At 39.3% G+C, this 25418-nt stretch overlaps 1 protein-coding gene and 1 pseudogene across 1 annotated transcript in view; both read left to right on the top strand.

The window, feature by feature from the left end:
* Positions 1-25418, top strand: part of KCMF1 (potassium channel modulatory factor 1) — an 81599-nt gene that overhangs the window by 32631 nt on the left and 23550 nt on the right. Inside the window, exons 2-3 of the mRNA XM_055327340.1 lie at positions 17271-17438; positions 23960-24099. Coding sequence (XP_055183315.1) covers positions 17271-17438; positions 23960-24099 — 308 coding nt within the window. The remainder of the gene's footprint in view (positions 1-17270; positions 17439-23959; positions 24100-25418) is intronic.
* LOC129510956 (malate dehydrogenase, mitochondrial-like) lies at positions 22498-23518 on the top strand (annotated as a pseudogene).

The following is a 25418-nucleotide window of genomic DNA, read 5'->3' as shown; positions in this document are numbered from 1 at the left end:
GGGGTTTCCCCTTCGCCATCTAGCTTCCTGGTGGTTTTTTTTTTTTTTCCTTCCTGGTGGTTTTTGTTGCCACTTTCTTGTATTGGATCTTCTGATTCAATCTTCTGATTCTTAGATTACATCTCCTCATTTGTGTTCCTTGTTCACTCTTTTGGTAACATACACTTATGTAGTTTCAGGAGAAAGGATGTGTGGGAAGCAATTTTTTTAAGGACTTAAGGCACCTTAAAATGCTGTTATACTACCCTCATACTTGAGTGATAACTTTCCTAGTGTAGAATTTTAATTTGGGAATTCTTTCCTTTAGAACTTTGGTGACAGTAATGCATCACCTTTCAGTATCTGGTCTTTGTATTGCAAACATCAGAGTTTTGATCTTCCCCCAGCCCCTCTTCTGGAAGCTAGCAGAATTAGAGTCTCCTTTTTGTCTGCTTCTCTGAAATGTGATTGGTAGGTCTCCTCTTACCCATTGTGCTGGATATTCTATGGGCACTTTGAGTCTGGCAACTCATATCCTTTTTTTTGAGAAGTTTTTTTCAGTTATCCTGTTATTGCCTCCTCTCCATTTTTTCACTTTTAGGATGTTGAAACTTCTAGACAACTGTTCCAATATTTTCTTCTCCTTAATGCTGTATTCTTTCTCTCCCCTACTTCTTCTCCTGGAAATAATTCAATTACTTAACTCCAACTCTCCCATTTTCAGTAAAGAGTGTGCTTTACTTGGCTGCCAACAATCCAACGAGTTCCTAGGTTCGACTCCCTCTGTTTTACCCTCTTTAACCAATAAACTTTTACTTTCCTCTTAAGGAAAGGCAACTTAGAAATTTAACTGCCTCTTGGGCACCTAGGTGGCTCAGTTAAGCATCTGACTCTTGATTTCAGCCCAGGTCATGATCATCAGGGTTGTGGGATCGAGCTGCATGTCAGGCTCTTTGCTCAGTTGGGGGAGTCAGCTTGGGATTCTCTCCCTCTGCCCCAACCCCAGCTCATGCTCTCTCTCTCAAATAAATAATAAATAAAACCTTTAAAAAAAAAAAAAGAAAGAAAGAAATTTAGGGATGCCTGGGTGGCTCAGTCGATTAAGTGTCTGCCTTCTGCTCAGGTCATGATCCTGGGGTCCTAGGATCGAGCCCCACATGAGGCTCTCTGCTCAGTGGGGAGTCTTCTTCTCCCTTCCCTCTGCTGCTCCCTCTGCTTGTGCTCTCCTGCTCTCCCTCAAATAAATAAATAAAAACTAAAAAAAAAAAAAAACAAAAAACAAAAAACATGGTTACCAGATTGGAGATAGGTGAGGAGATGGGTGAAATAGGTGATGGGGATTAAGGAAGGCAGTGTTGAATCAGTATATTGTACACCTGAAATTAATATTACACTGTATGCTAACTGGAATTTAAATAAAAATTTTTTAAAAAGGGGATCCCTGGGTGGCGCAGCGGTTTGGCGCCTGCCTTTGGCCCAGGGCGCAATCCTGGAGACCCGGGATCGAGTCCCACGTCGGGCTCCTGGTGCATGGAGCCTGCTTCTCCCTCTGCCTGTGTCTCTGCCTCTCTATCTTTCTCTGTGTGTGACTATCATGAATAAATAAATAGAATCTTTAAAAAAAAATTTTTTTTTAAAAGAAATTTAACTGCTTCTCAGAGAGCTCTTACATCTTCCATCTTTGTACAGTTCTCTTCCCTTTCGTTCTGGTGGTACCTGATACTGCCAGTCCTGGACATATTGTTACATCTGCACTGTAAATTGGATTGTTTCTTAGCTTTCTCCTTTACCCATATTAGGATTCAGCTCCCTCTTCCTCCTCCTCCTCCTCCTCCTCCTCCTCCTCCTCCTCCTCCTCCTCTTCTTCTTCTTCTTCTTCTTCTTCTTCTTCTTTTTAGATTTTATTTACTTATTCATAAGAGACACACACAGAGAGAGAAGCAGAGACATAGGCAGAGGGAGAAGCAGACTCCTCTCAAGAAGCCCAATGTAGGACTCCATCCTGGATCCTGGGATCAGGACCTGAGCCGAAGGCAGACGCTCAACAGCTGAGCCGTCCAGGCATCCCAGGATTGAGCTATCTTCAATTTCCTAACTCCATTACCACTCATCCATTTTCCAGCTTCCAAATTTTATTGCTATTATTTACTCATATCATTATGAAATTGTCATTTTTAAAATTCCAGTACTAAATTTTAAGAGTTTCAGAAAAGAACAGATTTAGATCTTACCTTGTTATCTGTTCTAGACTCTATCTTCACAAAATTATGGCTCAGTCTCAAATGCCATTTGTCTAATGCCTTGCTGTATAGTGCAGTAGCCACTAGCCACATGAGCACTTGAAATGTGGCTAGTGTGGAACTGAAGTTTAAATTATATTCAATCTATAGTCACATTTTAAAAATCATCGGGGCTAGTGGCTACCAGACTGGACAGCACAGGTCCAGTGCTGGTGAAGTAGGAATTAGGAGTAACTAATCTGCATATTTAATCTAGATATCAGCCATAAGGAAAAGATTTTTTCTTTCCTGTTTCCTTCACCATAAGAAATTTTCCCATTTCCTTCTCTTTGACTTTCTTACTTATGTGTAGCAGTATGGACATGTGGATTCCTATATTCAATGGGTTATAATCTAGAACTTTTATTATTTATTTTGGTACTCAGATTTTCTCAGATTTGGCCAATGGAAACCCTATCAAGGTTTCTTCTGTATCCTTTTGACATGTATCTATCCATCCCTCTGTATCATTCATTGTAGAACTAGATATTACAAGCTCATGTATTTGCCTTGCCCCAACCCTTGAAATCATCCTTTTCCAGGGATGGTCTGTGTCCTCATTGCTGCTGGAGTATCACTGCTTCTAGATCTTCTCAGCTGGTGGGGTATTTTAATGGGTAGTAGCTGTTGCTTTGGGCAGTACAGATGTAGACATTTCCATCTTTACAAAAAAGGAAAAGATGGGGTTACTGGAGTTTTATGAGTGTGATGCAACTGGCTGGTGATGAGAATGCTGGAGCCGGAGGCCATCTTCTGCTGGAAGGATGCTTTCTCTCCTAGGGCCTCTCATTGGCAGAATGTAAACCAGAAGCCAGCTGCCAAAGGAGTTTGAATAATCAAGTTTGCAGACCATGGGCCAGGTGGCTGTCCTGTGCTTTGTAGGATGTTAAGTAACATATTTAGCCTCTTATCTGCTTGATACCAGTATCTCCCTCCCTCCAACCCAAATGTTTCCATGCGTTGTCAGATATCCCCTGGGGGAAAAATGGCCCCTGATTAAAAACCACCTCCTAGACCCAGCATTGCAAAGCTGGGTATAGAAGGGTAGGCTTGAAGGTGAGAAATAGTAGTAAAACCAGCACCCTACTTTCCTTCAGATGTCCTTGAAATGTGAAGGTAGGGAAGAAAAATTAATGTTTATATATCTGTGACAGCGCTGCAATATAGAAAGATTATTATATGCTTTTGTTTCTCTTTAACTGATGAAGAAAGCAATCTTTGCAGTCTGGCAGAATTCAGATCCTTGCCAATAAAGTTATTTGTTTACCTGCTCCCAGTGTTTGCTCTTGAATTTTGTACCTTGGAGTTACTGCCATACTTTTTTTTAAGTGAGTAAACTGCTCTTTTGAGTGTTGCATTTCAAAGTCATTGTTGATAACATTGTCAGCCTGAATGCATATTCTCTATAGTGCCCTATTCTGGGTCAGACTGTTCAGAATCATGGCTAGAAATGCTCATAAGTGGAGGGCAGAAGAAACATGAGTAATATTTATATTAAGACCAATGTTTTTATTTTATTTTTAGCTTTGGGTATTTATATTTGAATACCCATTGATTTCCTAGAGACTTATTTCAAACTCTGTAAGCACTGTTCATTTTCCTCATTTGTCCTTTCCTCATATTGTGTATCACTCTCCCTGATAGAGATATGTCCTCTCTTAAAGGGAATCTCCCAAAGATCAGCCTGTTTACGGTATCTTCCTGCTTACCAGTTTCACTATTACCTCAAATGTAACATCTAAAATTAGACTAGTATGCTGCTTCAACCAGATGTAAGCTGCCTCTTTTCTCCTGGTGCTAGAGTATTCTCTGTACTTTGTGTTAATTATTCTTAGTCCTCTCCAAAGTTTAATGTCTGCTGTAGGTCCCTTTAGTTTAAAATCAGTGAAAGAACTAGAACAGACTAAAGAAAAATAATGTAACAATTGAAGGTAACATATTTGAGGACCTGTTAGATTTTAAATTGGTTAGCCTAGACAAGAGGAAGTAGTGACTGAATTCTTGTCTTAAAGCTATGTGGTGGGTTTCTGAGAATGAGTTTGGAGTAACTGTTCTGTGTAGGTAACATGGAAGAAAGGGACCTGAAGTGGTTATTTCAGTGTTTTGAAGAGAAGGTACCTCAGGAACTACATCATACAAAGAGTTGTGTCAGAGGGAGACTAACTGTGGGTTTTCTTGTACACTTCCAACCAGAATAGGTCATCTTTAAAAAAATTTTTTTTTTATTCATTTATCTATTTATTTGAGAGAGAGCCTGCACAAGTGGGGGGGAGGAGCAGAAGGAGAGTGACAGACTGCTGAGCGCGGAGCCTGGTGCAGGGCTCGATACCGCGATTCCGAGATCATGACCTGAGCCAAGATCATGAACTGAGCCGAAATCAAGAATCAGATGCTCAACCATCTAAGCCACCCAGGCCCCCCAGAACAGGTCATCTTTTATTGTTGTTGTTGTTGTTTGGTATGTTGGATGCATTTCCATAGTTCTCTGTCCCTTAGTCATGCTTCATACTGTAGTTTATTTGCATATCTTTATTTCCTATTAAAGTTTAAGCACTGAATGGGTATTGTCGGTGATCAGAATTTTTTGTTGATTAAAATAATGTGTTGAGGTAAGTCAGTGTAAAATGAGCTCCTAGTATTGATCCAGGACAAATCTTTTCCACTACAATAGAAAGAGCTGTCATGTACCTTGCTTGACTGGGAATTTATCACAAGTGCAGCTGCACAAATATCTAGCTCAAATATCATTAAATAGATATCATTAAACAATATGTTTTCTGCTCCCTTCTCGTTCATCTTGTGGTATATTAAGGATATCCAGTTTTCTTCCCTTTTCCCTCAAACAGTTGCAGAAAATCCATTTAAAAATGTTTAACCCATAGGCCAGGCATTCAAGGGGGAATTTGGTGGGGGGTGGGGGAGAATACCATTAAATATGTTTTACCTTTTAGTTGTTTTAAATGAGATTCTTTTCCAAGCAGGAAGTCCCCTATTCCTATTTGTACTTATTGGCCAAGTATACGATGGGAAAGCATTCTAAACCATTCCTCCACCTGTTGTCAGTGTCCAGTAGTATGATAATCACTGTATCTTTGAGTTGTTTAGCATGCCAAGATCATATATGGTGCTTAAGAGAAATTCTTAAAAAAAAAAAAAGAGAGAAGTCATTCTTGAATGCTTAGCTTGAAACTCAGTGACTAATTTATACTTCAGCAAGAATAATTAACCAGTATGGGATATAGAACCCATCTTTGGGGCAAAAAAAAAAAAAAAGGTTTTATTTCATAATTTCATATGTCAGCTATTTTTACCCATTTCTATCTCTGCATAAAACCAGCCATCCTGTGTCTAAAAGTCCTCTCCCATGTTGCTTTACAGATTAAGATGAGATGGGGAATTTGTCCATGTTCGTTGATTTTTTTTTTCTTTTTTAAGAAAACATTTTCAACACAGGATGAAGACTTTGCAGATACTGGTGAATTCCACTTTATATCCTTCCTTGGTTTGGTTCTATTTACTTCCCCCTCTCTCTACCCCACAGAGATATCACTTCTTGCAATTGATATGTATCCTTTCTGTCTACTTTTCAGTATGCTTTCCACATATGTATGTGTCCATAGAACACATACACATATTGTGTATTTTTAAATTTACAGAAGTGGTTCCCTATGGTACGTATCCTTTTTTGCAACTTGTTTTTTTGTGGGGACCAACAATGTTGTTATGTGGGAGTCTGGTAGTTCGTCAGAGCACAGGGTTATAGTATTTCAGTGTGTGATTGTGTCATATGTCATAGGTTGTTGATTCCCATGTCTTAAAGTACATGTATATCAGATTTCCTGAAATGTTTGAAAAGACCAAAAATGAAAAATAAACTATATATCTGAGAGTTATATTGATCTGCTGTGATTTGAGGGAGTGAAGCTAGACAGACATGTTTCCAGCTTACTGAAATTTTGTCTCTACATCATAGCAAGTAAAAAGTGCCGAAGACATCAACACTTCTGAAACAAACAGATTTATTGTTGTCTAAAGGCTTGCCTCAGTAGATTATCCTGCATAGTAATCGTTGGTTTGCCACTTACTGGCTGTGTGCTTTTGGAGGAAGGTGCTTGTGTCTTCAGTTTATTTATCTGTAAAAGAAGAGTTCAGTAACCAGACCCTTTCTGGAGGAGCCTGGGGCATCAGGGTCAAACACTGATTGATTATTGAAGGAACATTGCCGGGTAGAGATGAGCTGAGGGACATTCTCCTATGTCGTGTTATGCCTATTTCATGTTTTAATTTCTTTAGCCCTAGAGGTTTGAATGTAGTGTTTTTTTTACTAGTATTCTCTTTTCCAAATCTCTGCAAAATGTGAGCCCTAGATATTTTCTGTAAAATGATCAGGATACCTGTTTGAGAGGGCTGGAGCACTCTGCCTTGCCCCATAGACCCGCCTAGGGAGGGTCTTCAAACAGAGCAGGAGTTCCTGTGCACTGAGCATCGTTTAAAGCAACTACACCAAATTGCACATATATATGCAAATTCTGGGTTTTTATTTTTTATTTTTTTTAAAGATTTTATTTATTAATCAGAGACAGAGAGAGAGGCAGAAACACAGGGAGAGGGAGAAACAGGCTCCATGCAGGGAGCCGGACGTGGGACTTGATCCCGGGTCTCCAGGATCAGGCCCTGGACGGAAGGTGGCGCTAAACCACTGAGCCACCCGGGCTGCCCCTTTATTTTTTTTATTTACACATAAAACTGTAACTGACGATAAGTAACCTGTTTCCCACTGCCAGCCCCATCATCTGTTACAGCTGGCAGCCAAGCTCTGCTGGGCAGATGTTGCTTGCTGACTGCTGGCTGGTGTCTAGAAGTCTTTGGTACAGAGTTTTTACCTGACTCATTTACTTTTCTCCTATAGGAAACAAGGACCTGTTGTTCAGTCCCTTTCTCTTCCCCCTCAAGTTTCATCATTCAGTCATTCTTACATCAAGAAGTCTATTACACACATTAATCCCTTTTCCATTCTCTTTCTGAGCTCTTACCTTATGACTCTAGGAAAACATCCTCTTTTCATTCGTTCAACAGGTAATTCATCAAAATCCTTACATACCTCCTCTTCTTTCATTTTATGTGAGCCAGAACACAGCTCTAATCATGGCTGAATTTAATAATAATAGATGGAGTAACGTAGAAGCCTCTGTATTTCCAGATAAGTTACTGAAAGGCTGATCGTAAGTTCATGAGTGAGCGGGTCATTGTTACTAAGATGAGTTTCTGTTTGCTCAGGGATGTATTTCTGTGAAATAAGAGGGTAGTCCAGTACTTTAAAACCAAGCAGACCAATCATTTGTTCCAGAATGAACCAACTTCTTCCTCTATGTAGGAAACTTTCAGCGGTGAATTTAACTTCCCTCCTTGATAAAATGCATAAGGAACTCAATATAACGTCCAATCCCTGCCTCTCTATTCACTTTTTGGGGCAGATTTGAATTAGTTTTGAATCATCCTTAGCCACAAAAGAAGTTTTATCACACTTCACAACTACATAACATTGTTGTGAAGATTAAAAAGCAATATATGTAAACTTTCTGGCACACGGTAAATAAGGATAGAAGTTGCTACTCGTATCACTAGAGTATTAGCTCTATGTAGCAAAGATTTGTGTTCACATCTGTATCTGGCACATACTAGATACTCAATGAAAGGATAGAGAGATGCTCCTTATTGTTACATATGACAACTTGTAGAATTCTACCTAAAACACTAAAAGAAATGTAAAAAAGCTGAGTCACCATACAGAAAGGGCTGTAGTAAATTGCAAAGTAAATGTATCCATTTCACACAGGTATATTAAGTGTAAAGAGCACAAGTACTACAAACCTACTTACCAAACTTCTCTGTGCTTTCCTTACTCCTGTGTTCCTCTTTATCGCCCAGTTCTATTCCTTCTGAATCTTGCCCTCTCCCAACTGTATACTTCTTTCTCATTTTTCTTTCTTTGCTCCTGGACTCTCTCTAACTATAAGTCTTTTCTTGAATGGTATGTTTATATGGCTCTCTTTACCCAGTTTTCTATCCTCTTGACTTTCTCCCTTAACCATATGGCAGAGATTTTAAGAAATAAATATGTGTAAGTACATATATATTTTATTTTTTAAAATTCCCTAATTCTAAAAATAAGTAAGGCTTTTTTTTTTTTTTTTTTTTTTGTAATTCCTAGAGTTAAAGAATCATGCCTTACCTTTGCAAGGCATGATTCCTCTGTGATTCTTTAATAGAAAGGGGTCAAGCTTCTCACTACCAGCTTGGGAGGCGTTTTAAAATTTGTCTTAAATTCCTTCCTCCAGCAGTTTTGCTTGAGGTATGTCTCCAGATATTTCAAAATATCCTTTAACCATCTTCTTTAATGCTGGCTACTTCTGCTTTTTTTTTTTTTTTTTTTTTTTTACAATACTTCATTTTCTAATTGCTTCCATGTTCTTCCATGTTCATCTGAGATCCTCTTCAAAGGGTTGCATGACTTTTCAACCACCTAAATACAAAAAGCCTCTCCTTCAGAATTGTTATCATTGTAAAATTGTTTTAATGGCAAAGATCTCTGTACTGTTCACAATATTAAAATTATTGTATAGCGTATGTGATATAATATGCTCTTTTTTTTAAAGTCACAGTTATTAGAAATGCATGGGCCATAAAGAGATAGTACTTAGATTTTTTGCTAAAGTAAAAAGAGTCTACTCCCCAAATTACATGGCACTAGACGTCAAAATAAGTTGTCACTGACAAATACTATATATAATCCCAGGCCTTCAAATTCCAGGTGGGGTCAGTTTCCTTTTGTGCTCTTTGTTACTGTGTTCCTTGACAGATTGCTGCCTTTTATTGGCCTTGCCTTCCCATCAGCTCTATTCTACCTAACAATTTATTCAGATGGAAAGGCTGTATCAACCTTTGGGGTTTTCCTTTTTAAAACTATAAATAGGGGTGCCTGGCTGACTCACTTGGTAGAACATCTAATTATTGATCCTTGGGGTTGTAAGTTCGAACCCTACGTTGGGTGTAGAGATTACTTAAAAATAATCTTTAAGAATAAATAAAATGGCTGTATATAAATGTCAAAATGCCTTCATTTCATTTTAGAAAATTAAGGGGGAATAGGACTTTTTACATATTATTTCAGTGGCTTTTTCAACTTATTTTCTGTTCCCACTAGAGGGCATTCTTTCCTTTGTGTATTTATTTTACAGAACTGTTAAATAAAAAAGTAAATGTTGAGGGTATGAATGTGCTCAGATATACATACCTCTAGTAGATAGGAGTTGTCAGAGTACACATTTCTTTAAGTTTCACCAGTGCCAATATAAAAATTGAGGTTAAACAATATCTCCTAGCATTTTTACCTTATAAGCTTCGTCAGATGGGGATAAAAAATATCCCACCATAACTTTAGGATGTACTTTGTGCAATTACCATTTTATAAACCAGTGCTTATCCAAATTTATTTATGATACATTATGGCTAAAGCTAGATTATTCAAAGATGAATTGCTTATTTTATTATTTGGTTAACTCAGTTTTTGCAGGATGTATTTTGTATAGGGTAAATGAACCTAAACATTGTTTTTAATCCAGTAGATCTCAGTGCTAACACCCAGTAGTCCTCCAACCTTGCCTTGCAAGGCTTTATTTTGTTTGGCAATATTTGAACTCTTGTTTCTGTTGTGACATCATACCTTTCTATAGGAACTTTAATTCTTTTTTTTTTTTTAACTTTAATTCTTAACATCTAATCAGAAGCAGCTCCATTCTTTCCTATCAAGGAATTGATAGTTTTACATTTGCCACATATATGTTCTGTTTCAGATTTTCCTGAGCCTGCTGGTACCAGATAGAACCACGGCTGTTAAACCAAGGGACCGTGCAGCAAAGAGCTAACTTATCTTTTCTATTAGGAACTGTGGATTGCCTGCAGTTGACATTAAGGGAGCACATTTTGTTGGTGTGTGTTATACAATGAATTCAGACAGATATACTTAGAAGAGACTCTGTTGTAAGTGGGAAATCTGGGCTCCTTTTCAAAGCTAAATGAGGGTTGGTAATTCTAAGTGGGAGTTGGGGAAGACGTGGTTGCTATTGAGAAACTGCTCCAAAGCCTATGCGTGCTTCTGTGCTTTACTTTCAAGTCAGGAGATGGTATGGAATCTTCTATAAAATTAAATATTGACTTAATTACGTATTGATTTAAGCTTATGTTGACAGATTAGAAGTATTGAGTTAGAAGTGTTAAATGGCAGAGCTATTACAATGAGAGGGCAGGTTATGTGGAGAATTGTGCAGTATAAAACATTTTTGCCGCCTCAGCTTTTTATTCATAGTCCACTAATCACACACAAAAAAACCTTCCATAGCATATTTGACACCATAGATTATTATAAAATGACTTGTTTTAGGAGTCTGCTAAAAATTTACCTAACATAATGTTTGATGGTATGCCTGAAATACGTTTTTGTGTTTGAAATAATAACCTCAAATTATAAAAGTTAAAAGTCTTCAGTGTTTCGAGAAGTTAGAAAACTGGGGCGCCTGGGTGGCTCAGTCAGTTAAGCATCTGCCTTTGCGTCAGGTCATGAACCCAGGGTCCTGGGATTGAGCCGCACTAGGGCTTCTCCCTCTACCCCTCCCCCTGCTTGTTGCTGCTTTCTCTCAAATAAATAAAATCTTTTAAAACAAGATGTTAGAAAACATACATTTTAGAAATGACTCCATCAAAAAATACTTAATATTTTAAAAAAAACAACAGCCACTCTAAGATTTTATTTTTTTTTAACTCTATACCCAACATGGGGCTCAAACTCACAACCCTGAGATCAAGGGTCACATGCTCTACTGACTGAGCAGCCAGGCACCCTGACAACTCTCTCTTAAAGATCTGACAGTTACTGAACTCCTGCTGGGTTGTAGGTGAAGCCTCCCACCACCCCACACCCTCACCCTTTAGGAGAACTATGGGCATTTAGATTTAAATAACTTAGAATTATATCAGAAGAGTAAAACAGGCAAGAGACAAGCATCATCAGACCTTCCTCCTCAAAGTGATGATTGCAGAGTTTGGCAGTGTCACCATCCATAGTTGCCATAAGTTTTGTTTATTATACTGGTCAGCAGGTGTCCCTACTATGGAAAGAAAAGTCAGGCCTACAGAGTAACCTCAAATGGGACACACCAAAAAGTGAGTGTTCAGAGCAGGGTTTACCTTTCTTTCTTTCTTTTTTTTTTTTTTTAAGATTTTATTTATTTATTCATGAGAGATACAGAGGGGGCGGGGGACAGAAACACAGACAGAGGGAGAAACAGGCTCCATGCAGGGAGCCTGATGTGGGACTCAATCCCAGGTCTCCAGGATCATGCCCTGGGCTGAAGGCAGTGCTAAACCGCTGAGCCACCCGGGCTGCCCAGGGTTTACCTTTCTGGCACCTTTTTAGCACCATTCCTACTACATTTGTTTGGCAAAGTTATTGTATCCAGTTAGGTTAAACTTCCATTTGTGAATGTGAATAGTTATTTACCCCTTTTCAGTATTTTAAGTATTGTCCTGCCTGGCAGCTGTTCTGAATAAGCAGATTTTGAAGTATTCCATCTTTTTTGCCCAAATACCATATTTTTCTGTGAAGCATTCTTGCCCACACAATTTTTCCTTTTCTGCTTTGTTCTTCTCCATAGTACTTTCTCCTAACTTGCTTTACAACTTCATTTGTTTTTATACCTATCTTCACCCATTAAAATGTTAGCTTCACAGCGGCAGAGCCTTGTCTGTGTTGTTTATTGCTATTTCCCCACCACCTAGAACATAGTAGGCACTCAATCAATATTTATTGAATTTGTTAAAAAATCTTTGGCTTAATGCCATCGTTTGGCTTCCATTGTAACTTGGTGAGATCTCGGTACAACCTTGGAAATTTTAACAATATGTAAGGGTATTTTGAGGACTGATTTAAAAGGTTGTGTATACCGGTACTGATAATGAATTGAATACAAGAAAATGTAATAACAGAATCTTACTCCACCTGAATGAAACAAAGACCTTTTGGGGCACCTGACTGGCTCTGTCAGAGGAATGTATGACTCTCTCTTTTTTTAAAAGATTTTATATATTGGGACGCCTGGGTGGCTCAGTGGTTAATAAGCGCCTGCATTTGGCTCAGGGCAGGGTCCTGGAGTCCTGGGATTGAGTCCCACATCAGGCTCCTTGTATGGGGCCTGCTTCTCCCTCTGCCTGTGCCTCTGCCTCTCTCTGTGTCTCTCGTGAATAAATAAATAAAATCTTTTTTTTTATTTTAGAATTTTTAAAAAATTTTATTTATTTATTCACGAGAGACACACCCAGAGAGAGGCAGAGACACAGGCAGAGGGAGAAGTAGGCTCCATGCAGGGAGCCCGATGCAGGACTCCATCCTGGGACTCTGGGGTCACGCCCTGGGCCAAAAGGCAGGCACCCAACCGCTGAGCCACCCAGGCGTCCCAGAATGTATGACATACCCCCCCCCTTTTTTTTAGAATGTAGGACTCTTAATCTCAGGGTTGTGAGTTTGAGCCCCACATTGAGTGTAGAGATTATTTAAAGGAAAAGAAGAATGGTACTGCAGAACCCCCTCTGCCAGATCCGAAAGAGTATTATTACCTTTCAAGATCAGCGAGGGCTCCACACCCCCCAGAGGGAACCACTGACTAAAATTTTAGCATTCCCTGTTTTTATTTTATAGTTTCATTGCATGTTGGATTTCCTAATCTAGATAGCATTTTTGAACTTTCAACTATATATATCCTTTAGGACTTTCTTTCAGTCTTGTGAGATTCCTGAAGTCCTCACCTGTGGCTATGATACATTTTCTAATTCACTCTATAATAGACTGTTATTGAACCTTTGAGTTGTTAACGCCCACCTCCCCAACCCCCAGTGCAAAATCCACTGTGAACATTCTGCTCCATTCTTCTGATACACATAGAGAGAAGATTCCCCAGGGAATCTACTTGAGAGTGAAACCGCCAAGTCCTGGGAATGGCATAGCTTGAACTTGACTAGAATATGAACTGGAGTTTTTCCAAGTTGTCGGACTGATGTATGCTGGCAGAGTAGAACTGTTTCTGTTGTGTCTTCACTAGCATAGCCTCACTAGCACTTGGAGTCATCATATTTCTAGGTCTTTGCCAGATTGCTAGATGTAAGATGATAGCTCGTGAGAGTTGGATTTTTACCTCTTTGATGACTGAGGAGATTGAGCACATTTTCATATATTTACTGGTCATTCGTCTTTATAGTTCTTTGTAATGCCCTCGGAAGTCTTTCCCCATTTTTTCTGTTAGAGGTCTGTCATTTTCTTACTATGTGTCAGTGTTTAACATACTCTGAACACCAGACTGTTGTCTACCAGGTATGTTGCACATATCACAGTTTCAGGACCTTCTTGTCTTTCCATCACTGGAGGGCATTAAAAGGTAAAGAAAAAGTCTTAATTTTATTGTGGTTGAATACATGGTTTGGACCATGTGTGTGTTAAGAAATTGTTTCCTACTCTGAGCTCATAAAAATATTCCCTTATATTGGCTTCCAGGGATTTTTTTTTTTCATTTTCCTTCAGTATTTGTCTTTAAACCATCTGGAATTGATTTTTATGTGTGGGATCTGTGGAAGAGCTCTGTTTTTATTTTCCCCACATATGGATAATCACCTGTCCTAGCATCATTCATTCCCTCCTCCCTTCTCTCCCCACTGAGCTCTAGGGACTTTGTTGTCATAAAACAGATTTCAACATATATGTACCTGTTTTAGGCTTTCTATTCTATTTCATTGGTCAGTTGGTCTGGCTCTATGCCAGTAGTATCCTGTCTTAATTACTGTAGCTTTGGTTTTTAAAACAAATTTTTTAAAAAGATTTTATTTGTGAGAGAGCGAGTGAGCAAGCATGCATGAAAGAGGGGGAGGGACCAGCAGACTCTCCACTTAGTGGGCTGCCGAGCAGTGGCTTGATCCCATGACCCTGAGCCGAAACCAAGAGTCTGACACTTAACCAACTGAGCTGCCCAGGCACCCCTAAATGTATCTTTATAATAATTCTTGATATGTTAAGCCAATCCACCCCATCTTCTTTTTCTTGGAATATCTTGGTTATTCTTGGCCCTTTGCAACTTGCATAAAAATTTGAGTCAGATTGTCATGTTCCACAAAAATTTCTTTTGTGATGTTGATTAGAATTGCATTGATTCTATCAATTGATTTGGAGAGAATTGACATTTCATTTCATTGAAGCTTCTCATCCTGGTATTTTTAGTTTTTAAAGTCCTTTAAATGTCTTTGAATATATATTTATATATTTTTAAAGATTTTTTTTTTTAAGTAATCATGTCTATCGTGGGACTTGAGCCCACAAACCGAGATTAAGAGTCACATGCTCTACCTACTAAGCCAGCCAGGTACCGCTAAATAGATGTTTACTAATTTGCTTCATAAAGGGCTACCTATTTTTGGTTAGATTTATTCGTAGGCATTTTTTTTTAAGATTTTATTTATTTATTCATGAGAGTCACAGAGAGAGAGAGGCATAGACATAGGCAGAGAGAGAAGCAGGCTCCATGCAGGGAGCCCGATGTGGGACTCGATCCCAGGTTCCCCATGATCACGCCCTGGGCCGAAGGCAGGCACTCAACCACTGGAGCCACCCAGGCGTTCCTATTCATAGTCATTTTTAAAATGCTTTTGCAAAAAAAAAAACAAAAAACTTTTGCATTTAGCAGTTTTTCATCGTGGTAAAATATACATAAAATCTATCATTTTTACCATTTTTGCACATACAGTTCAGTGGCTTTAAGTACATTCACATTGCATGCACAACCGTCTCCATAGTTTTTCCATCATCCCAAACTGGCTCTGTACCCACTAAGCAATGCTCTCCATTCTCCCTCCTACCCCGTCCCTGGTAACCACTCTTCTACTTTTTCTATGAATTTGACTAATCTAAATACCTCATGTAAGTAGAATCTTAACTGGCATGTTTTTTAATAATAAATTTTTCTATCTTTTTTGGAGTTATGAAATACAGTTGATACTTTATTAAATTGGTTTTTAGCAACTTTGCTTAAAATACTGAATTCTAATAATTTAGTTGTATTTGGGTTTTCTACATAACAAACATTACTTGTCAATAAAAGGCTTTTCCTACTATTAAGCATGTCCATCGAGTTTTAAATTTTATTAATTTTTAAAAAGATTTTATTTATTTATTCATGAGAGACATAGGCAGAGAGAGAAGCAGGCTCCATGCAGGGATCCCGGGACTCCGGGATTATGCCCTGGGCCGAAGGCATTTGCTCAACCGCTGAGTCACCCAGGCATCCTGTTAATTTTTAAAAATATCTAGATGTTGTTTGGTTCATTTTCAAATTTGTTGGTTACCTCTTCTTTTCAAGCTTCTCTTTTATTTATTTTAAAATATGAAGTATTATCTGATATTCAGTTCTGATATAAACTGTTTGTCAGGGCAGCCCAGGTGGCTCAGCGGTTTAGCACCGCCTTCAGCCCAGGGCCTGATCCTGGAAACCTGGGATCGAGTCCCACGCCCGGGTCTCTGCATGGAGCCTGTTTCTCCCTCTGCCTGTGTTTCTGCCTCTCTCTCTCTCTCTCTCTCTCTCTCTCTCTCTCTCTCTCTCTCTCTGTCTCTCATAAATAAATAAATAAATAGATAGATAGATGGATAGAGTGATTGATTTTTTAATTGTTTGCCAGTCCGATTCTGCTGTTTCTGCTACTTCTTTCTTGTGGTGCTTTGCTTTTGGGGTGTGTGTGTGTGTGTGTGTGTGTGTGTGTTTGTGTGTGCTTTGTATATGTTTTGTGTATGGATTCATTCTATGGAAGTTTGTTTCTGCCATAGGCTTGGGGGTTGTACTAATTTAGGACCACTTTATTTTATTTTAAGATTTTATTTTAATGTAATCTCTACACCCAGTGCGGTGTTTTTACTTAAAACCCCAAGATCAAGAGTTGCATGCTCCACTGACAGAGCCAGCCAGGCGCCTCTGGACCACTTTAAACCAAATTCTTGACCTGAGAACCATTTGGAACTGTTTGGTAGTCTGAGTTTCAACTCTCTACTGATTACAGGGCTGTGATGGGTTTTGGTTATGATTTTACAGGTTTTGTTGTTTTGTGCCAATGGGGAGAGGGAAGCTCACTAGAGCAACTTTTGTAACCCCTCAGAGGGGATTTCTAGCTCACACATACATTGAGAGTATATTAGGGTCTCAGCTTTGTGAGAGATTGCTTTTAGACATTCCACCTTTGGCAGACCTTGATCTTTGCTTTTGGGGCTTTGTCCTGTAACACTGTGAAACTCTAAGCTCAAATTTTTACATGCTTTGGCAAATAAATCCCTGCCCCCTTTAGTGATTCTAGTTACCAGTTCCTCTTTCATTTGGTTTTTACTCTTATTAGCTCCTCAAGGCATTTTAAAAGTTATTTTTACATTTCATCAAATATTTTATTTTTTATTTATTTTTAAATCCCTGTTTGAATCTTAAAGATTTATTTATTTATTTATTTATTTACTTACTTACTTATTTATTTATTTATTTATTTATTTATTTATTTATTTATTTATGATAGGTACACACACACAGAGAGAGAGAGGCAGAGACCCAGGCAGAGGGAGAAGCAGGCTTCATGCCGGGAGCCCAATGCGGGACTCGATCCTGGGACTCCAGGATTGCGCTCTGGGCCAAAGGCAGGCGTCAAATCGCTGAGCCACTCAGGGATCCCCCTCATCAAATATTTTAAGTTAGTTTCATTAGAAATGTAAATCAGAGTAACAAATACACTATATTTTTGGAAATTCCTATATCATTTTACTATGTTGTTTCTAGTCATTTTGGAAAGGAAATGTGGGGTTAAATATATACATTAAATATTTATAAAAATAAAATGGAATGTGGCCTATTACAGCTGCTAATTAATGATATTTCTTTTTTTTAATAGGTGTCAGCTGTGATGCATGTTTAAAAGGAAATTTTCGAGGTCGCAGATATAAGTGTTTAATTTGCTACGATTACGATCTTTGTGCATCTTGTTATGAAAGTGGTGCAACAACAACAAGGCATACAACTGACCACCCAATGCAGTGCATATTAACAAGAGTAGATTTTGGTATGTATTTAATTCACATTTTAATGGGTTTTCATTTAGAAGTTTGTGTATATGTGCATGAAGAAGTAAAGGCAAATGATGTTCTATGACTCTTGCCAATGGGATACATTAAAAATAACATGAATCTTTATGTTCTAAATAATTCTCTTAATCATAGCTTAATTGTTCATGAAAGCCATTCATAGATCTGTAAAACTGACAAGGTATAAGATGGAAGAGTGCCTCAATAAAGACTAAAGTCAATGGACTGTTCTTGCCAGCAGCATACAAATATTCTTTTCTGGTTATCAGAAAGCAGATTGTTACTATAGATTGTTCTTAATCCATAAAAAAAGCTATAAATGTTTCACCTTGTAATTTCTTACCTAGTCAGAACCTATTATCTTTCTGTTTATAGCCATCATACTTGCTGTGAAGTACTATCTCATGGTTTTTTGGTTTTGGTTTTGTTTTTTTAAGATTTTATTTATTTATTCATGAGAGCCAGAGACATGGTCAGAGGGTGAAGCAGGCTCCCTGCAGGGAGCCTGATGGGGGACTAATCCCAGGACTTCATCCTGGAACTCCGGGATCATGCCCTGAGCCCAAAGCAGACGCTCAACCACTGAGCCACCCAGACGTCCCCTTTGCTCATTTTTTAAAATTAGGTAATATGTCTTTTTGTTACTGAGTTTTATTTTACTTTATTTTATTTTTTTAAATATTTTATTTATTTATTCATCAGAGAGAGAGAGACAGGTAGAGGGAGAAGCAGGCTCCATGCAGGGAGCCCGATGTGGGACTCGATCTCGGGTCTCCAGGATCACGGCCTGGGCTGAGGGTGGCACTAAACCGCTGAGCCACCCAGCGATCCTCTGTTACTGAGTTTTAATAGTTACTTGTATACTCTGTACAACTTCCTTATCAGGTGGATGATTTGCAGGAACTTTCTCCCATTCCATGTATTGTCTTTTCACTTAAAAAAAAAAAAAAACTAGTTCAATGCAAGGCTTGAACTCAGGGTCTTGAAATCAAGAGTCGGACTTAAAGGTTTTTTATTTATTTATTTACGATAGTCACAGAGAGAGAGAGAGAGGCAGAGACACAGGCAGAGGGAGAAGCAGGCTCCATGCACCGGGAGCCCGATGTGGGATTCGATCCCGGGTCTCCAGGATCGCGCCCTGGGCCAAAGGCAGGCGCCAAACCGCTGCGCCACCCAGGGATCCCTGAAGTACAGAAGTTTTAATTTTGATGATGTCCTGTTTGTTTTTTCTTTTGTTGTGCTTTCAGTGTCATATCTAAGAAACCACTGGCTGATTGTGAGGATTTAAAACTATATATTCTTCTAAGAATTTTATTGTTACCTTTAGATCTTTGATCCATGTTGCTTTAATTTTTGTATATGGAATGATGAGGTAGACCATTCTTTTGAATATGGATATCCAGCCATCACAGCATCATTTGTTGAAAAAGACTATTCTTTACCCAGTTAATTGCTTTGTCATTCTTGTTGAGAATTAGTTGGCTGTGAGGTGAGAGGGGTAGGGCGATGGAGCAGTGTTGGTCAAAGGGTACAAAGTTTCATTATGCAAGATGAATAAACTCTGTAGAGCTGATGTACAGTATGTTGACCATAGCTAACAATATTGTACTGCATATTTGAAATTTTTGGAGAGGATGGATCTTAAACCTTTTCAACACACACACAGAGTAACTATGTAGAGGTGGTAGATATATTACTTTGATTGTGGTAATCTTTTCACAGTGTATACATGTATCAAAACATCAATTTGTATTTTTATATGTCTAAGATATCTCAATAAAGCTATTAAAAAGGAAAAGTTGGTTGACCATAAATGTCTTTTCCTAGACTCTCAGTCTCTTTCATTGATCTATATTATCTATCTTTTTTTTTTTTTTAATTTTTTTATTTATTTATGATAGTCACGGAGAGAGAGAGAGAGGCAGAGACACAGGCAGAGGGAGAAGCAGGCTCCATGCACCGGGAGCCCCGACGTGGGATTCGATCCCGGGTCTCCAGGATCATGCCCTGGGCCAAAGGCAGGCGCCAAACCGCTGCGCCACCCAGGGATCCCTATATTTATCTATCTTTATGCCAGTACCACACTATCTTAATTACTATAAGCTTATAGTAAGCTTAGAAATTGACAAGCATAAGTCTTCCAGCTTTGGCTTTGTTTTGTTTTTTTTTCAAGATTATTTTGGGTATTTTAGATCCCTTTAGTTTCTGTGAAAGAATTTTAGGATCAACTCGTCAAATTTCTGCAGAGAAGCCAACTGGAACTTTGATGGGGATGGGGATTGTTTTGAATCTGTAGAATACCTTGGAGAGCAATGGTATTGAATATGCCAATCCATAAACATGAGATTTTCTTCTGTTTATTTAGGTCATCTTCGATATTTTCAACAAAGTTTTGTAGTTATCAGAGGATAAGTTTTACACTTTATTCATTAAATATGTTCCTTTGTATTTTATTCTTTTTACAATTGTAAATGGATTTTTAAAATTTTACTTTTGGATTGCTCATTGCAAATATTTGGAAGAACAATGGATTTTTATATATAGATCTTATATCTTTTAATGTTTTTGTTGCTTATTCTAATAGGTTTTTAAGGATTTTTTTTAAGATTTATTTTAAGAGAGAGAGAGAACAGGAGGGGCAGAGGGAGAGAGCCTTTAAGCAGACTCCCCGCTGAGTGCAGACTCCACTGTGGGGCTCAGTCCCATGACCCATGAGATCATGCATGACCTGAGCCAAAACCAAGAGTCAGATGCTGCACTGGCTGTACCACTCTGGCATCCCTAGGATTTTCTACATATAAGATCATGTCATCTACTAATAAAGGTAGTTTTACTTCTTCCTTTCCATCTAGTTGCTTTTCATTTCATTTTCTTGCCTAATTACTAGATCCTCCAGGAAAATAATAGAAATGGAGAGAGTTGGGGTGCCTGACTCTTGGTTTTGGCTCAGGTCATGGTCTCAGGGTGCTGGAATCCCACCCCACATCAGGCTCACAGGGAGTCTACTTGAGATTCTCTCTCCCTTTCCCTCTGCCCCTCTTCCTGTGCACTCTCTCTCTCTCAAATAATTTTTAAAAACAGAAATAGCTAGAGTGGACTTTTTTTTTTTTTTAAGATTTTATTTATTTATTCATGAGAGCCACAGAGAGAGATGCAGAGACATAGACAGAGGGAGAATCAGGCTCCCTGCAGAGAGCCTGATGTGGGACTCAATCCCAGGATCCTGGGATCACAACCTGAGCTGAAAGCAAACACTCAACCACTGACCCACCCAGGTGCCCCTTGAGGGGAAAGCATCCAGTCTTTCACCAATAAGTATGATGTTAACTATGGGTTTTTTGTACATGTACTTCATTAGGTGAACAAGTTCTGTTCATTTTTATATATATTTATCCCCACCTACCCCAGATCTACCTGGGGAGTCTTATGCATATAAGTGGGTAAATAATTTTTAAGATAGTGTAAATCTTCCTAAAAATGAATGTGAACAAATCTCTCGCGTAGTGAATACTCTTTCATTTTCTCTCCTCACAAAAATGATCATATCCTATTAAACATTTGTTTCAGGGATCCCTGGGTGGCTCAGTGGTTTAGCCCCTGCCTTTGGCCCAGGGCATGATCCTGGAGTCCCGGGATCGAGTCCCACATCGGGCTCCCTGCATGGAACCTGCTTCTTTCTCTGCCTGTGTCTCTGCCTCTCTCTCTCTCTCTCGGTGTCTCTCATGAATAAATAAATAAAATCTTTAAAAAAAAAATAAAATAAACGTTTCATATTAAATATTTAATTCTTTATAATGAGATGACATACTAAATATATTTTCAATTGCATTTCCTTTTGTGCTACTAATGGAGAAAAAGAGAACTTGAGATGTACTAATGATGCAAACAAATTATGCACAGAGTATCACTAATTGGTCAGTTCTTCAGTAACCAATTTGAAAAGAATATATTGTAGTACTCCATTCAGGTTAGTATTTTATAAGAACTGAATGCTTAGGATCTTTCCTGCCCTAAGAATGGTGTGTGTGTGTGTGTGTGTGTGTGTGTGTGTGTGTGTGTATTTAAAATATTTTATTTATTTATTTATTCATGAGAGACAGAGAGAGAGAGAGAGAGGCAAAGACACAGGCACAGGGAGAAGTAGGCTCCATGCAGGGAGCCCGATATGGGACTCCATCCTGGGTTTCCAGGATCACGCCCTGGGCCAAAGGCAGGCGCCAAACTGCTGAGCCACCCAGGGATCCCCTGGTGTGTGCTTTTGACAAATAAATGTATCTGGGGATTTAGCATATTGAACATAGTTGCCTACTCTGAGCACTTGTCTTTTTTGTATTATCATATACCATACTGATTCTTTATTTTTTTGTTAATTTTCTTTTTTTTTTTTTTTTTAAAAGGTGGACTAAGACCACCTTTTTTTTTTTTTTTTTTTTTTTTTTTTAATTTATGATAGTCACAGAGAGAGAGAGAGAGGCAGAGACACAGGCAGAGGGAGAAGCAGGCTCCATGCACCAGGAGCCCGACGTGGGATTCGATCCTGGGCCTCCAGGATCGCGCCCTGGGCCAAAGGCAGGCGCCAAACCACTGCGCCACCCAGGGATCCCTGTTAATTTTCTTTTAAAGTAATCTATACACCCAATGTAGGGCTTGAACTCAACATTCTGAGATCAAGAGTCACACATTCCACCGACTGAGCTTTGAGGCACCCTTTAACCTGTTAATTCTTTGTGTTGACATTGGCATTCCTACACATACAGAGATACAGAAAAAGTAAATTACAGTAAAATTAGAAGTCGATGTGAAATGAGAGATGTTTCGAAATTAAATGAAGGGGGATGCCTGGCTAGCTCAGTCAGAAGAGCATGCAGCTCTTGATCTTGGGGTTGTGAGTTTGAGCCCCACATTGGGTATAGAGATTACTTAAAAATCTTATCTCCCAAAAAAAACATTCAAAATTAAATGGAGAGAGTTGGTGTCACCTGCCAGCCGCCGGCTCCTGCGCCTGCTCTTCGGGCTCCCTGCCCGCTCCAACCAACCATGCTCTCTGCCCTCGCCCGCCCTGCGGGCGCCGCTCTCTGCTACAGCTTCAGCACCTCGGCCCAGCACAATGCTAAAGTAGCTGTGCTTGGGGCTTCCGGAGGAATTGGGCAGCCCCTTGCGCTGCTTCTCAAGAACAGCCCCTTAGTGAGCCGCCTGACCCTCCACGATATTGCTCATACACCCGGAGTGGCCGCAGATCTGAGCCACATCCACATCGAGACCAGAGCAACCGTGAAAGGCCACCTCGGACCCGAGCAGCTGCCGGATTGCCTCAAAGGCTGCGATGTGGTGGTTATTCCAGCCGGAGTCCCAAGAAAACCAGGCATGACACAGGATGACCGTTTCAACACCAATGCCTCAATTGTGGCCACCCTGACTGCTGCCTGCGCCCAGCATTGCCCGAGGCCATGATCTGCGTCATTTCAAATCTGGTCAACTCTACCATCCCAATTGCAACGGAGGTTTTCAAGAAACACGGAGCTTACGACCCCAATAAAATCTTCGGGGTGACGACCCTGGACATTGTCAGGGCCAACACTTTCATTGCAGAACTAAAGGGTTTGGATCCCGCGCGAGTCAATGTTCCTGTCATTGGCGGTCATGCCGGGAAGACCATCATCCCCCTGATCTCTCAGTGCACTCCAAAGGTGGACCTTCCCCAGGACCAGCTGACAGCCGTCACTGGACGGATTCAGGAGGCCGGCACGGAGGTGGTGAAGGCCAAAGCTGGAGCAGGCTCTGCCACCCTGTCCATGGCATACGCTGGAGCTTGGTTTGTCTTCTCCCTTGTGGATGCAATGAATGGGAAGGAAGGAGTTGTCGAATGTTCCTTTGTTAAATCCCAGGAAGCAGACTGTGCCTATTTCTCCACACCATTATGCTGGGGAAAAAGGGCATCGAGAAGAATCTAGGCATTGGCAAGATCTCCCCTTTTGAAGAGAAGATGATAGCAGAAGCCATCCCCGAGCTGAAGGCCTCCATCAAAAAGGGAGAGGAGTTTGTGAAGAACATGAAATGAAAGAGCAGCCAGCTAGCAGTCCGTTTCCCTAACTTATGAAGGCATCATATCCCTGCAAAGCCATCTCCTGCCCTCATGTTTCCGTTGCGTTAACCACCAGTGTCATGTTAACGTCACCGCCCCTTCCAATCCCAAGTCCGTCAATGTGTGCATCAATAAAAGCAGGCTTCCATTTTCTTAAAAAAAAAAAATTAAATGGAGAGAGAAAAAGTTATTTGCTTTGTTTTTCTCTTAAGGCAATAATAGCAATATGGGTGAAAAAGACATTTGGAGGGGTGTCACAGAGTCCAAAGGAGAGTAAGGATGTTGCACATGAAAACAGAGGTACCTAAGCACTCCTTGACAGAGTGAGGTTGTTAGAGATTTCAGGCACACTTTTATTTTACATTATTGTACCATCTTTACATTTTTATATATTTAAAAAAATTATTTTTTTTTCAGATTTGTACTATGGTGGAGAAGCTTTCTCTGTAGAGCAGCCACAGTCTTTTACTTGTCCCTATTGTGGAAAAATGGGCTATACGGAGACATCTCTTCAAGAACATGTTACTTCTGAACATGCAGAAACATCAACAGAAGTGGTAAGTGAAGCAGCCTTGTATTGAAAAGGATATGTTAAAGTACATTGTTTCTATAAAAATAAAGCTAGGTCACTGTCATCTGTCTCCTCCTAAGTGTACCAATACTGTTGGCATAATAATTATTAAAATTATCTTTTAACAGCAAGTTTTATACATCCTAGGAGGCTGCATGAATGCAAGAAAACATGCTTCATTTGTTCACACTAGCCATTCTTACCCTATTGCTAGAAGCACAATGTAGAATCTTGACCAAATTCAGGAACCCTTAGCAAATGCACTGTGAACAGGTGAAAATCTGCAGCACAGTTCTTTTTAGAGTATTCTTGCTACCTGCTTAATTTCTCTTCTACAAGGAAACCTTCATAAGGAGATTTTTAAATCTTAAGTCATTAAGTGTAATCTGTTGTCACATCTCATTGTAACATATCACTTGGTTTTTATCAGGTCAAAGCTCTTGCTTCGTATGTCAAAGCTCTAAGGTCCCTAGAAGTTCCTCCTACTCTAATCTTTCCTAATGGCTAAAAACCAAGGACCCAAAATAATGTGCAAAGAAAACTTTTCCTTGAAAGCTTTTTGGATATTTTACTTGACATTTGAGTCAGCATATATTCAACTTTTAAGAAATGATAAAGGGTACCCAAAAGAGTCCCATTTCCTCCCTTTACTATTGGCAATAGATAAAGTGAGATATGAGAGATGGAACTGTAGGTCTAGAATTTGGACAATTTTGGCACAGGCAATTGCATATTGCATCAACTAATCAGGGCCTAAATATACTCAAAGCAAATCAGCTGAAACTCAAGAGAAATAGTGTGTCCAAGGACATATAGCTACTAAAGGGCAAGGCCAAGTGTTTGAACTCAGCCAGAGTCCCTCTGGGTTATAGAGTCCCTACTTACTGACTGCCCTATTTTATCTCTGCTACAGCTCTACAATTAACAGCTGTGAGAATACAGGTTCACTTCTATTCCCATTTATACTCCTTAGTTTGGTGCATAAATTTGCTTAGAAGATACATAGTTCAGACATTTGGTAAATTTACATTATGTTGTCCTCAAGCCAAATTTTACTGTCTAACAGTTCAGAACTGCTTTCATCTTGCACCATCTTGCAGCCTCAGAATACCGTTGTCACATTTTACTACTGTTCTTAATTTGTAAAGGTGACTTTGCTTCCTTTTGGTACAGTGCCAGGTACCAGCATGAGGAATCTGGACTTGATTGCATCTCTGTCCTGGTTGTTGTGGGAAATTTGGAATAATTTCTTCTTGACTTAATTTGTTAGGTTTGGGAACTTTATTTGCCTAGATACAATAGGGA

Source organism: Nyctereutes procyonoides, unplaced genomic scaffold (assembly GCF_905146905.1).
Source record: "Nyctereutes procyonoides isolate TBG_1078 unplaced genomic scaffold, NYPRO_anot_genome, whole genome shotgun sequence".
In the NCBI taxonomy this organism is placed as follows: Eukaryota; Metazoa; Chordata; class Mammalia; order Carnivora; family Canidae; genus Nyctereutes; species Nyctereutes procyonoides.
Note: the sequence above shows the minus strand (reverse complement) of the source record. Positions and strands in the feature narration are given on the sequence as shown.